The following is a 13,514-nucleotide window of genomic DNA, read 5'->3' as shown; positions in this document are numbered from 1 at the left end:
AGAGTAATCCAACCTATGTGTTTATTTGTGAATTGTAAAATATACATTCATGGAAACAACATGTCAGGATTTCATATCTTCATATATGTGTAGAGCGTTGTATAGGAAAAGTGGAATATTACAGTACTAAAATAGTTATGTGTTTAATTTTCTCTATATTATTTCTATAATTAATTGTAATACATTTCTAATTTCTATCTAGATGAAGGAAAAAGAAACAAACCTGAGGACCAGGAGCACCAGATGGACCTTGAGGACCTGGGGCACCAGCATCACCCTTCTGGCCAGACTCTCCCTGTTCACCTTTAAGACCAGGCTGACCATCAGCACCCTGTATGTAAGACCAAGGAAAAGACATATCAGGACACCTGCTACAATGTAAATCAGAACTAATTATTGAGCAATATATTAGATAAGGGAACATGCAAATTCTTCCACATTTAAAAAACAGAAGGGAAGCTTGTTGACTGGTAATTTATACCATTGATCTGTCTATACTTGAGTTTTCTTTGACAAAGCAATTTAAAAAAAAATGTTTCCTTACAATTTACAGAGCTGTTAATCTAATTGCAGCTAAATATGCTGGGATTCTACTTTTATAAAAGCAACTGAACTTTACATCTCCAAGTCTAAGAAACTCTAAGAAGTCAATAGAAGATGCCTGTCAAAGGAAAAGACAGTCTTCCCATCCATTTTTGAATTTAACACAAATAATGTTAGCAGAAGCTGGGTTTAATGACGGTCCTCTATAAATTTATTGTATGCAATTGAGATACTACTAGTTGCACAGCTCCTAAAATTTATATAGAAAAAGGTTTGTGTATTCCTAATTGAATGGAATTTGATGTGCAGATATCCATTGTCTTGTTATATCTGTTAGTTCAGATTACTATACAAAGGCTCATTATTAATTACCTAATTTGTCAACAGTTAGTCCACAGGTGGGGTTCATTGATGAATGTCTAAACATTGGAGAGATTTTAATCATATGGATGGGATATCTGCCTGTTCTTGTGGGGTTTTGGTTATCATGGGTATTTTTTGCCACCCAAAAAATGACCAGATTGTCTAAATTTAGAAATAAACATCTATGGCCCAATCGTTTTTTAATCAAGCCACCAAAAATTGAGCACAATGGGGTTGATTAGGCAAAAAGGCAAATTTCCTCTTAGCTTAGTGAATGCGGCAAGAATTATATTTGCAAAGAATACCCAATCACAGCAAACATCGTCTCTAATGACATGAGAAATCCATAACTCCCCTGCAAAGCAATGGCCATGTGATCTAGGCTATCACATGGGTTAGCCTGAAACAAACTGTTTTTTTTACACATGACAAGAAGAGGTACATCTTTTAATTATGATCATCTTAGGGCTTGGCAATGGTGACATTGGTCCTCATTCATTCACATGTGAACTGTGGATTTCAAAGAGTCAGTTAATCCAACACTGATAATCCATGTTTTGGTAGATGTTGGAGAGTCATGGAATCACCTGATGGATTCTTATATCTCTTGGAAACTTTGTTGATGAGAACTAAGCTCTTGATTTCCCAGGTCTGAACACTTGCCATAAATATTATAAGAAGTTTCCGCTATTCTTTCTTGGGTTTTTCTAATTTATTTTACATTGTAGAAAATGCAGTGCGTGAACACCTAAAACCCAAAGGTAGTTGGAAACAGATCAAAGACCATAGGGTCCCAAGGAGACGTAAGAGATCGGTGGGGGATTCTACCCACTAGTCCACTTAAATTACAAAAGGCTATACATTGTTAGAGTAAATTATTATATAGCTTTTTTTACTTACAGGTGGGCCAGCAAAACCAGCAGGTCCAGGTGGGCCAGTCTCACCACGATCACCCTATAAGGGAAACAATTACATTGTAAGTTGGTTAATTGAGGAGAAAATGTAATACAAGATGTTTTTTTTGTTTTAAGGATAAACCATTTTACACTACATTAAGTCTGACAAACACATAATCCACACCCAAAAAGTTCTTACTTCATTAGTTTGTACTAATAAAACTAAAGACTCCTCACAAAATGGCAAAAGCAATATGACATGAACCAAAAATAAATCAAGTCAATGCAAGGTTAGGGAAACTTTTTCGGATGTTTTTTTTTTAATTGTGACTATCATGGTAAAATACAGATATGGAAGTAGATTGTTAGCCCTTTAATACATACAGAAATTCTTACTAGGATAGGTTAACCTACCAGTATGTTTTTTGGGTAGTGTAAAAAACTGGAGGCGTGTTAAAATACTAATTTCATGCAGCTGGAACCTCCAATGGGATTCAAACCCAGTTCCCGATGCTGCAACTTATCCACAATGCTACTCAAAATAAGACATTGTATCAGTAAATTTACATATATATATATATGTATATATACTGAAAAAAACTTACAGGAGCACCACGGGCACCAACGATACCAGATGGGCCAGGAGGACCAGACTCTCCCTAAAATAATGAAAACAAATGTACAGTTTCAGTTTCCATAGCTGTCACAGTGTAATAAATATTATAAAACAATTATCTCTGCTCAATGTCAACTGCATTTCCTTCAACTATAATGTCCTATTATTGAACTATATTAAAATGAAATTAGAACTTATATGTCAATGAATCTGTTTAAATGTATTACTGCAGATAGTTGGTAGCCGTAACGTAAATATTCAAGATATGTTTTTCATACAAAACTGTACTGACACAATAAAGCTTTGCCTATCAGTGCAATGCACTGGTAGATGTGTGATTTCTGTCTTTGATGATTTTGTGATTTACAAGTTAATCCATAAGAATCCATTAACTTTATATCTCTGACTACAAAGCCATTGATGGTCACAAATTATGGGCAACCTTCAACTATTCAATGGTAAGAAAAAATACTATGGCATTTGCAGCTTCACCACATCTGGGGGTTGACAGATTGCCCTTCGATGTGGTGGGCATTACAGGAGCTTCAGCCACATTCAGATTATTAAGACTCTATGCACTAAGGTGGAATTCCTTATGCCTTTAAATCTGTCTGGCCTTAACATGGTGTGCATCTATCAGTTAGATTATATTTGCATACCATTTTGGCACACTGTAGCTAATTTATTAAAAGAAAGATGGAATGCTGGCTATTATAACCAATCAAATTTCACATTTCATAACTGGCTGTGAAAACTATTTTTCACATAGCCAGTGGACATATGTAATATTATTTTAGTGTTAATAGCATCTTAATAAAACTAGTATATTAAAATTATTTGAATATATATATATATAGTGGGACATGAGCTAATATCACTTTTTTTATCTTGCCTTCCTAATCACATGAGTTTATAAAGGTTCTATGGGGCTATGCTATCAAACACTAGTAAGTTTTTAAACTTTAGTGGAATAGTCTACTGATGGAATGAGGTTGTTTTGCTATCATTGTATATACATTTGAAAACAAACTATACAATACATTTCACTTACTTTCTCGCCATTAGGACCTGATGGACCAGATGGACCAATAGGACCAGTCAAACCCTACAAAAGAAAGATAATTATTAACAAAATAGATACATGTTGATCAAATAGCATTTTTTACATTCCTGTAGAAGTGCACGTTCCTAATAACAATACTGCATCTACACAGCATGATGTTCCCATAATACACAAAATATTACTGCAAAATATAAGATCTCTGAACCCTGCTACTCATAAGGTGGCCTGACAACCAGGAAAACTCTAGGACTACATTTAGGAATTAATTGTAAGATTAGCACAAATATTCTCAGCCCAGGATGCTTCTTCTTTACAATAATGCATATTTTTTGAAGTAAATAAAACATTTACAAGTAATATTTAGTATTTTCTACTGGAAGAATCTTGCTAAAGAGTAACAGTAAATAAAACATTTACAATTAATATTTAGTATTTTCTACTGGAAGAATCTAGCTAAACGGTAAGAGTGCATTTTTTTGAGCTACTTTTGCTGCTAAGCAATTTAGTTCAAATCTCAATACTTACTCTAGCGCCATCTTTTCCAGGAGCACCTTCTGGGCCTTTCTCACCAGAGTCACCCTATATAAAGAGCAAAAAATATAAGTTGGCAATTTGTGTGTTTATTTTGCTTCAGTAAGGACAAAAGGAGAAATGTTCACAACCATTATTAACAACAATGATTATATAATACATGATCAGAGACACAAACTACTAGCTACAATTAGTAACCAGTACATTTATAATGCAGCCATACTAAGGCAACTTTGTGATTCATGAATGTCACCATATAACTTTCACAGTACTCTAAATTTTAGCAAAGCTGAACTTGTAGTGCAAGGACAATACATTTGTAGTAGGTAATATGGTAGTGTTTGTTTGCACACACTTTAAATTTGCAGACCTAAAATAGTTGTTCAAATTCACATTAGCAAATACTGGCATAACAAGGTTTCTGTTTAGAACTATACATGTCCTTCTATTATGAACACACAAGCAAAGGGTAACACTGATTAGGACAAAGGAAGTGTAATCTAAATGAAAAAAGGAATGCTTTGAACTGATCACAATATCTAGATGGCTGGACCTGGTGGCAAAGGCAGTCTACTAAATAGCTGATTAGCTTAAATCGAAGTTTCTGTTATATGATATATATATATATATATATATATATATATATATATATATATATATTTTTTTTTTTTTTGGGATAGGGACAGCAAAGGTTTGAACGTATAACATGTGTCTCTCTACCAGAGATATTTTCCATTACTTCCTGTTCTGTTAACCACACAGGAATTGAGGGGAATATTTCCAACTGGGTAGTTGACAGGAGTAATAATTGTAGAGGTTCTAACCCTTCCACACTTAATCAATAAATTACCAGAAACTCTGGAGAATTAAACAGTTTTACACATAGGTGAACAGTAGTTTTTCCTTCATCAGTCTTTTCAGACAGTGCAGTTTATTTACTAAAGGCAAATAAGCTGTTCACTTTGCAATATAAGTTGCACTTTGTAAGGGGATTAACCTCACAGCTTAGTGAATGTGGTGAGCTTTCACTTTGCAAAGATAACCAAATTACGTGAAAAAGAAAATATTAACACAGCATCTTTGGTTGCACAAGATTGTATGATGGAAGTCCCCAGGACCCCATTCACTAAGATCTGGGCAAAATTCCTTTGCACAATTTAAACTTTCCTTGCAAAGTGAACAGCTCATTTGCCTTTAGTAATTCAACACCTCTGACTACATTTCATATTGCGGGCTGTGACCTACTTGGCCAAAAGTCTGCAAGATTAGGATATTATGTCTGAAGCCAGAATATATCTGAATGATCAGAATGTAATCTGGACAACTAAATTAATTGTCAGATTTTTTGGATGACTTGAAAATCTTCAGCTTTTTGCAAAGCATCTATTATGACATGTTTTATTAATAATTTAAAGCTTAACTCAAGACAAATCTCACTTTGTTGGATAAAGTGGGGAGAGATAGGAGCCTTGCCAGATTTTTTTGTGGTCTGTCCCTACATTGAAAATATTTCACTTTTATTTGTGTCAGGACAAGTGATGGGAAATATTTTCAGAGGGGACACAGATTGCAACGTCTTGGTGTCTTTCATAGGGAGTCTGCAAGACATAAAGACTATACTAAAACTGGAATTGGATTACTTACTCTGTCACCTTTAGCTCCAGGGATACCGCCAGCTCCTCTTTCACCGGGCATACCTTGAAGACCAGGGGGACCTTGGGCACCAGTAGGACCATTTGGACCAGTAGCACCCTATTAAACAAACAAACATTAATACACAAACTCCAATAATTCTTATAGTGCATATTCAGTATCAGTTCATAAAGTAAAGAACAGAACAAAAATGTCCTAAACTTACCTTTGGACCATCAGTACCAGGAGTACCAGGGAGACCACGAGGACCTTGAAGACCTTGAGGACCAGAAGAGCCACGTTCACCTGGGAAACCACGTTCACCCTACAAGGTAGCAATATTAATAATAGCATTTCAGAAACTAAAGTTTTTTTTAAAAATGGAAAGGTTTTGAAGTTTTCCCTTTCCACATAGCAGCATGTAATCATTAGTAATATTTTAAATGATACTTACTCTTGGGCCTACAAGACCTGCAGCACCAGCTTCTCCTGGAACACCCTAAATAGATAAGAATACTTGTAAGGTGCATGACAAAATACTGTAAAAGAAATAATAGTGCTCAAATACGTGATTAGCGTATTTATATACTTTTTGTTTCCAATCATTACAGGGGATTCAAATTTGTCAATGTTTAAATATTGGAGTGTTTGTATAATATAAATCCAAGTCTTGAAGTTTTCTATTATAAGCATTTACCCAGTTCTGAAATTGATCAATAGAGTCAAAAAGCTAAAAAGTGTACTATCCCAGTATTCCTGGACTCTCAACCTAGAGGTTTTATCAGAAATGTAATCAATAGTAAAGAAAAAAATTTGATTGGAGGCATTAAAAGGCCAGATTAGTAATGCATATTGAGATCTTTCTGCCTGAACATCTACAAAAAAGGAGACTATGAAATTAAATGGCACTGATCAGAACTACAATATATGTTCTGGATAAGTTGTGGTATTATAGAGGTTTGTTTGTGCAGCCAGGAAATGACTAAACACAAAAAAATTGTTATTTTGTTGGCCAATTTTACTGTGTATAGCAGAATATCCAATACTTTTACTAATAGTGGTATTGTTAATGAAACATCATGGTATACTTTACACCATGCCAATTATGATGTCCTGTACACTGCTTGAAACTGCAGCAATAGCTATTGTATATAAAGGTTCATAAAGTATGTTTGGTTATCATGATTATAGACCTTCTGTATATTTGACAAAAATATAAATGCTAAAATATAAATGGAATTTTACTATGATGTAGCATTTTATTTTAGGTTTGTGAATCACTGATAACTATTGGAGCCATGATGGTCCAAGTTGTCAATATCCTCTGAACCATAGCACATTAACCACTGTTTGTTGGTGTTACAAAATTAAAATTACTTACCTGGTCACCTGGCTTGCCACCCTCACCGGGAGGACCTGGAGGTCCAGGAAGACCCTAGCAAATTTAAAAGAAAAAATCAATTACATTTATGTAACTCAGAGACTAAAAATATATACAGTTTTAATGAGCAATAATGCAAACTATAAGCATCTAAATGTACTTACCTGGAAGCCAGAAGGACCGGGAGGACCTTGTTCACCTCTTTCTCCAGCAGGACCCTTAAAGGTGATATAGCCATTAGTATGACATTTGCATTAAATGTGCAATATTTTACATAGAAATAAAACAGTCAGTGAACCATGTATACAGTGATGCTACACACTAAGTTCCCTGCATCATTAGTAACTGCCTGTACTTAGACTTGAAGGTTTTTACTTTATTAATTAGTGAATAAAAATATATATAGTTAATGCTATAGCCTTCTATTTAGCATTGCATATCTCCCACAGCAAAGGTGATGCATTATTAAATGATAGAGTGCCTTTTAGCAACTCAGTTCAATACATCTTGCTGCCCACAGTGTCTGGTAGCGCTCTTAGGCAAGAGTACACACACAATATTGCCTTCATAAACATCAGGAAGAAGAAACTATACTAATCAATCAGAAAACACCTTTTTGGTTTGTCTGTTTTTTTCTGTGCTAGTGCACTTTAACCACTTGGCGCCCTCGCTATAGCCAAAAGATGGCTACAGTATGTGCCTAAAATGCTGGGAGGGCGTGAACGCCCCCTAGGGCACATGGGCCGCATGCTCTTTTATCGCCGAATCCTCGGAACTCGGCTGATCACAGAGCAGGGTAAAGGGCCAATCACAGTGGGCCCTTTGCCATGTGACCAGCTGTCAGCCAATGACAGCTGATCCTATAAGTAAACAGAAACAGAACATGTTGTCTGTTACATCAGTCCCCTTAGTGCCCTCCAGTGCTTGTAATCATTGCCCTCCAGTGATACTAATTAGTGCCCACCAGGGCCATCTATCAGTGCACCATCAGTACAGCTAATCAGTGCCCATCAGTGTCTCATCATCAGTGCCTCCTGATCAGTACCCACCAGTGCCAGCCCCTTGGTGCCACCTATTAGTACCCATCAGTGCCACCTATCAGTGCCCATCAGTGCCACCTATCAGTGTCACCACTCCGTGCTGCCTATCAGTGCCACCCATCAATGCAGCCTCATCAGTGCCTCCTGATCAGTGCCCACCAGTGCCGGCCCATCAATGCCACCTATTAGTGTCCATCAGTGCAGCCAATCAGTGCCCATCAGTGCTACCTCATCAGTGTCCATCAGTGAAGGAGAAAAATTACCTGATTGCAAAATTTTATAACAAAATATGAAAAAAGTTATTTTTGTTTTTTCAAATTTTTTTTCAACATTTTTGATATTTTTTTGTTTGTTTAGAAAAAAAAACAGGGTTGATTTAAAAACCACCAAAAGAAAGCTCTATTTGTGTGAAAAAAATGATAGAAATTTCATTTGGGCACAGTGTTGCATGACCGCGCAATTGTCATTCAAAGTGTGAGAGCGCTGAAAGCTGAAAGTTGGCCTGGTCAGGAAGGGGGCATAAGTGCTCAGTAAGCAAGTGGTTAGGACCGTGCTCTTTGTGATGCTTTAGAAAACAGGTTGAATAGAAGTTATTGGAACCTCTTTTAAGACAAGTGTCTAATATAAGTGTCTAATATTCTAAATGACAATGTATCACATGAATTTATTAGTATGCCATTTATTTTATGATCTGTAAATATCATGCTATTTAGACTGCAAAATTTTCCATAGTTTTAATTTTACCAAATAATAGAGGAAATAAGTTACAACTTACAGCTGGGCCAGATGGACCTTGAGAACCAGTTTCACCATCTTTTCCAGGCAGACCCTTGAAAAGAAAATCATTCTTGTTAGTTTAACTTATTTTAAACATACAAATGGGGGAGGTTAAGTACCAAAACCACAAAAAGTATGCAAAAATACATAAAATTCATTTTTGTGTTTTATATATATATATATATATATATATATATATATATATATATATATAATTACTATAGAATTAGTGAAAACAAAATCATGGTTTTGTCAACTTAGTATCAATTTGGTATACTGTTTTATTTTAGGTACATATGAAGGTAGAATCAGCTGGATGACAATTTGTATGAGATATATTCACCTAAAATCAATGTAACTCATATTACAAAAGTATAGGTAGACTTAACTTTTAGTATTTCCAAATTGTAAAGACCTACCCCCAATGCACCAAACCTCATTCCTAATCGACCTATATACTGACAAACATACCCACTTGGAAATAGCCATTCCTTTCATGGCCTAAAATCATAGCACTCGTGCTACAGCTTAGAATGTTAGGAAAGGTTTATCTGATTCAACGATCCCAAATAAAAAGGGTATATCCTGAGGAAATATATGTACTTACTCTTAGACCAGGAGCACCAACCAATCCTTTCTCACCAGACTTGCCAGGTTCACCCTGTTTGAAAATAATAACAGATAGGTAAGTTTATTGATTTATTATCCTTTATAATATAGGTAAGTAAATAGTAAAACAGTCAATAACAATCATTTGAAAAACAATCTGCAAATTTAGCCAAGCTAAACTGACTGGATAAAGAACAATGGTCTTCAATGATAAGAATATAAAATGTGTGAGTTTAAATGTCATCTACCAACTACATGAGAATTGTCCCTTTCATTTATATACATTTATTATGATAATGGACATATCTACTTCCTGATAGGTGCCAGACTATTGATGATATCATTGGGGTCATAGAACATCATCAGTTTGTGCCTAAGATAACATTAATCCCCATATGCATCAGAACCCCCCACAATGATTTTTTTATGCTTGGAAGGTATACAGAACTTTTATTCATAACAGGTTATCAGAAGTTCACTGAAGCCCTAAGCCACCCATTTATGACATTGGGTTCACAGTCCCAGCCTTGGCAAACCTTAGGAATTATTTTGATCTTTCAATGTCTACACGTTTATAATTCATTCTTTATATATTTTTTGTATTGGATCTTTATTTTTTTTCAACTAATCATAATAAAAGGTGATCCCATGACATTTAGCTTGCAGGGCATGATGGACTTTCTAAAAAGGAAGTTTAGCACTGCCTTTTCACTTGTCCGTGGCCTCAGTCTAAATAAACATCAATTTAAGTATATATCTACTAGCTAAGAATGATAGGGGTGTCCTTTCTCTGACTGATTTGGTTTTGTTGGTGTAGTCTGACCTCCTGCTACTCACAATGCAGGCTACTAAGGCTATCCACAGCATAGAAGTAAATCACTGTGCAGAAAATATGAAGTTCAAGGATACATTACATTCAAATGCAGTATTTCATATTTACTCTAGTACATAGAAATAAATCATATCTTCCAAATTTCTTTCTCTACAGCTATAGTTGCATTTACTCTGTTTCCATTTGAATATCATTTTGTCTCATTTTATTTTCAAAAATGCAGCAAAGAAACCATAATGAACCTGCCAATAATAACTGCAAGCTGACTTCTTGCTACAGGCAGCACATCTGGCACTTACACTGGTTTGTATAACTGTCATTGTGCCAGTTATTTTCATCTTGAAAGAGTATCTGCATGTTTCTCTTTATCATAACTCAATAGGCTAGTGGCAATATTGGTCAAGCAGTGAAATGAAGAGAAAACTCATTCTACATATTGCTGCATGATCTTTTAACACCCTACACTCCATATTCATTTTCACTAATTGGCCACATAAGTATACTCATATGTATATTTAAAAAAAATACGTAGATGTCTCTTACATTAGCACCCTTAGGTCCTGGGAAACCCATGACACCAGGTTGTCCGCGAGCACCCTGTGGGCCAGGAGGTCCTGGACGGCCATCCTCACCAGCAGCACCCTAGAAGCAACAACATCAAGTCATCAGCCTGTTTTTTTTTTATTAACTTCAAAATAAAACAAGTGTCTATTAATTAATGATATTTCAGTACATTTAAATTAGAGTGTGAAATATACTTACAGTTGCACCAACTTTTCCTTGAGGACCAGCATCACCAGGGCGACCAGTAAGACCCTATTGGAAATGAAATGCTCGTCAACATACAATCATTTTTGCAATGAGAGTCCTAGATGTGAAAATTGTTTTGGAGTGGTTACATTTTACAGTATTGGCGAACTGAACACTGTAGTGTTGTTTATTCATCAAAAAGTGTTATGTAAAAAACAGACTCCAGTTCAGGAGACATATCATAAGGGAGAATGGAATACTCCCTGATACTCTAAGATACTATAGTATAGTGTATAATGGCCACTATATTCCATATACATGGTACAAAAGTGGATGTCTGTGGTTATGCATCATAGTATTTGATTGTTTTAGCATTTGATCATAAGTGTAGTGCAGCTAAAAATATTCAATCAGCCTAGTACCTAAAGCAAGGTGCAACAATCATCTTTAGGTGCTGAAATTTTATCAACAGAATATTCTATTACCTATTCCCCATAATGCACCAATTATCTGACATGTGTCACAACTGAAATTATTGTACCCACCACATCAGTATAGGGCACAAACATCCACTCCTCAAATTTGTATGTTATCTAGTGTTGTCGGAGGCCACTATCCCAATTCCATATCAAACTTTGCCAATTTATTTGTACTTACTCTGGCACCTGGGAGACCGGGTTCACCTGGACGACCAGGGTCACCATTAGCTCCTTTTGGACCACCAAGACCAGGGACACCACGATCACCAGGAGCACCCTAAAACAAAAGAAACTTGTCAATAAGAACAAATAACCTTGTGTTAGGAAGTTTAGCCTACGCAATACTTGTTTAACTGAATTATAAATACTTTACTATTTTACTTCTGGTTCAATAAAATGCCACTGAACATTGAAGGGTTATGTGGCATTTCGATACAAAAGTCATATCTTTATTTAAACTAGCTAAAACTAGCCATATATATTATTCTTGCCTTCTTATTTTGTCATTGCACTCACCTTGGGACCAGCAAGCCCATCTTGACCAGGGAAACCACGATTGCCAGGAGCACCCTAGAAATAAAAATAAAGCAGAACAATTGTTGAAACTTCATGTTAGAGGGCTTACCCATGTATGCTTGTTTTAATACTTAGTATATCTTTTTGACAAACAATACCAGCCCAAAGCACATGACACACAGCAAGATGTCTGATTTTGGGAGTTCTTGCTATCTTACATCAAAAATATGTGACCTTTACCATTTATAGGTTGCTTTAAAAATGGGACTTAAAAAATAATCCTCCACTCAAAACGAGAGCCTTTTAACAGTTTTTCCTGTTGACCACAAAATAAAGTGTAATAAAACATGGTAAGTGCTTTGGGCTCTCTTTATGGCCCTCTTCTAGAAGGACCCAGCCAGTCCAGGCAACTAAGGTGCTTCTTTTTTTTAACGGGACACAGAGCCTAAATGTTTGCTCTCCCAGTCTGTTATAATTTGGAGGATGTCTGTATGTTGTGTCAGCCATACTTGCTGATTAAATATAAAAAAGGAAACAAGAGTGAAGGGAGTTTCTATTTAGCAACACTGCCCAGCTGATATGTTTTACTGTAGTGAGAAAAATTGGGTGACAGTTGTTGAGCAGGAATAAAATCTGTATAATTTAACAATGACATTTTAGAATAACGAGTATGGAAAAATAGGGAAAATCACTTAGAAGTGTCTTAGAAAAATTCTAAAATATTAACCTAAATGATGAAGTCATTGAAAACACATACATTCCCAATGCTTAAGGAAAATTCCCTTGCTAAGTAAATGGCCAACCCCATTGACTGTAATATCTAAATCTTTATTATTTTTTTCAGGACATCCTTATCTTAGGAGTGCACATATATTTTTCATTATTACCTTGGCTTTCAACCATTTATTTCATCATATATACAGTCATGTGAAAAAACAAGAGTACCCCATGGAAATTGTTTGCTTTTTCATCTTATCTAAACTGGCAAACATTAGATCTTCTTTCAAACAGTGACTACAGATAAAGGTGATATACTTGATTAAATGAGACATAAAATTTATATCATGTGCTCATTCTCATTATGCGTTAATATAAATGCAGATTTGTCACATGGAAAAAGTACTGTAAGTACATCCCAACACTTATGGCAGCACTAGAATCAGGTGTTCCAAAATAGGTGACAATAATTGGAATCTCCTTAGAGAGTATGCAGGTATAACCTGTCTTATTTAAACCATACATCTAGGGTTTGGTGTTCTCTTTGCTATTGACATGTGTGGCGTCACCATGACATGGTCAAGTGAACTCTCTAAGGCCCTCAGAATTAAGGTTATGGATGCTTATGAGCCTGAAAAGGGATTTAAAAAAGGTTGCCAAATTAATTGAATTGAAACATAAGGAAAAAATCTACAATGTACATAGATTTCCAGTAACTGCTAATTTGTCCAGGCCTGGCTTGTCAAGGAGCTGAAGGTTTGATGCAAAA

At 35.5% G+C, this 13,514-nt stretch overlaps 1 protein-coding gene across 1 annotated transcript in view; it reads right to left on the bottom strand.

The window, feature by feature from the left end:
* COL2A1 (collagen type II alpha 1 chain) overlaps positions 1 to 13,514 on the bottom strand; it is a 69,725-nt gene that overhangs the window by 15,529 nt on the left and 40,682 nt on the right. Inside the window, exons 24-39 of the mRNA XM_082245826.1 lie at positions 12,029 to 12,082; positions 11,691 to 11,789; positions 11,046 to 11,099; positions 10,827 to 10,925; positions 9,450 to 9,503; positions 8,841 to 8,894; positions 7,190 to 7,243; positions 7,026 to 7,079; positions 6,099 to 6,143; positions 5,871 to 5,969; positions 5,657 to 5,764; positions 4,007 to 4,060; positions 3,470 to 3,523; positions 2,408 to 2,461; positions 1,807 to 1,860; positions 224 to 331 (exon numbers count right to left, since the gene is read on the bottom strand). Coding sequence (XP_082101952.1) covers positions 224 to 331; positions 1,807 to 1,860; positions 2,408 to 2,461; positions 3,470 to 3,523; positions 4,007 to 4,060; positions 5,657 to 5,764; positions 5,871 to 5,969; positions 6,099 to 6,143; positions 7,026 to 7,079; positions 7,190 to 7,243; positions 8,841 to 8,894; positions 9,450 to 9,503; positions 10,827 to 10,925; positions 11,046 to 11,099; positions 11,691 to 11,789; positions 12,029 to 12,082 — 1,098 coding nt within the window. The remainder of the gene's footprint in view (positions 1 to 223; positions 332 to 1,806; positions 1,861 to 2,407; positions 2,462 to 3,469; positions 3,524 to 4,006; positions 4,061 to 5,656; positions 5,765 to 5,870; positions 5,970 to 6,098; positions 6,144 to 7,025; positions 7,080 to 7,189; positions 7,244 to 8,840; positions 8,895 to 9,449; positions 9,504 to 10,826; positions 10,926 to 11,045; positions 11,100 to 11,690; positions 11,790 to 12,028; positions 12,083 to 13,514) is intronic.

The sequence above is a fragment of the Pelophylax lessonae genome, assembly GCF_965119305.1.
Source record: "Pelophylax lessonae genome assembly, chromosome: 2".
In the NCBI taxonomy this organism is placed as follows: Eukaryota; Metazoa; Chordata; class Amphibia; order Anura; family Ranidae; genus Pelophylax; species Pelophylax lessonae.
This window is presented reverse-complemented; position numbering and strand designations above follow the sequence as displayed.